Consider the following 1516-nt stretch of genomic DNA (forward strand, 5'->3'; position numbering starts at 1 on the left):
TAAATATTATATTTAATATAATAAATATTTAAATCACTGACCATTTGTTGAAAAAGCAACAAAATTCATTCATGTTTTTATTAATTGCAGTCCCTATTTCTAGCATTTTTCTGAAGGAAGCCAGATGCATACTATATCTAATATTTATGTAGAATTTTAATAAGCACAATTGTAATATTTTTTATAATATATAAATTATATTAAGTATGAAATTATAATACATTGTTTTGTTTTTTTATTTCATTGCCCCAGTATTTGTTGAAAAAGCAACAAAAAATGTCACTCCCTGTTTTTACCCTATTCGTGCAAGGTGTCCGATGTATAGATGAGAGATGGACAGACAGTGAGAGAGAGACTGATATGCCTGAGATCTGCTCATCTTCAACACCTCTCCTCCACAGGTGGCTATCTGATACTAGTTTCTCTTGCTTGCTGATTTTGGCTTGTAGCTTTTGTCCTAACATACTCTTTACAGACTTTTCAGAAAAAGACAGAAAGATCCCTGACACATCCAAAAGCTTTCCATGCACGGCGTGGCTGCTGTTTCCCAGCCTTACAACAACAGCTCAGCGAGTGCATGCAAACAAGACCTCTACACTCAGCTCCAACATTTCATATCATAACTATTTTCTTTTTGATGGGGAATGTGTTTCGCCCTCCCCTGACGCTCAGTCCCACTGGAAACCGTGCACACACACACACACACACACACAGACATTTTACAAAACATTTGGCAGTGTTGTTTAAAATATGTTACAAAAAAAACCCTGTTGCAACTGCAAACAGCACGTCTTTCATTTTGTCACTCGGCACCACACATCTGCACGAAAACAATTCACAGATAAAGGCCGAAGTGACAGTGTGACATTCAACAATCCTTCAATCTGTCTATCTGCTGGATTATAACTCAAAGTCTTACAAAAGACTCCTCTGACACGCAATCAGTCATAACTGTTATTCTATGCCATATGACAATTTCATAATGCATGTAAATAATCAGCAGGATCACGCATGCCTTTCACAAATACTTTAAACACCTACTATGTATCTAATACACCTGAGTTCCCGGGGAGCCACACCTATAGGCACTTTGCACAGAGTTTAAATCCATCTGTAAATAAGACTAAGGGCACAACTGTATAAAAAAAAAAAATACATGCGTGCAATATTATGTGACGTTGATGTTGCTGTTTATTTAGACAGGTTGTATTTAAGTTTGTTTTGAAATATATCTTCAATACAGCTTTACTATCAAAGCTCATTTCTGCCATGAAATAAAATATAAAAAAGTTTTTATCTATCTAACTTTTTATCTCATATAGTTATGACTTCTTTTTCTCGCAATTGTGAGTTTATATCTCACAATTCTGCTTTTTTTAAAGAATTCTTTTTTTATATCTCACAATTGTGAGTTTATATCTCGCAATTCTGACATATATATATTTTTATATACTTAAAGGCAGAGTAAGTGATTTCTGGTAGCCAATGTTGATATTTGAAATCACCAAAACAAACA

The 1516-nt window shown here is 34.3% G+C and overlaps 1 protein-coding gene across 1 annotated transcript in view; it reads left to right on the forward strand.

The window, feature by feature from the left end:
* The first annotated feature begins 253 nt into the window (after window positions 1-253).
* alkal2a (ALK and LTK ligand 2a) overlaps window positions 254-1516 on the forward strand; it is a 10024-nt gene continuing 8761 nt past the window's right edge. The window contains exon 1 of the mRNA XM_016510888.1: window positions 254-401. Within this exon, the coding sequence (XP_016366374.1) occupies window positions 326-401 (76 nt within the window). The 5' untranslated portion in view covers window positions 254-325. The remainder of the gene's footprint in view (window positions 402-1516) is intronic.

The sequence above is a fragment of the Sinocyclocheilus rhinocerous genome, unplaced genomic scaffold (assembly GCF_001515625.1).
Source record: "Sinocyclocheilus rhinocerous isolate Xijiao unplaced genomic scaffold, SAMN03320098_v1.1 scaffold714, whole genome shotgun sequence".
Taxonomy (NCBI): Eukaryota; Metazoa; Chordata; class Actinopteri; order Cypriniformes; family Cyprinidae; genus Sinocyclocheilus; species Sinocyclocheilus rhinocerous.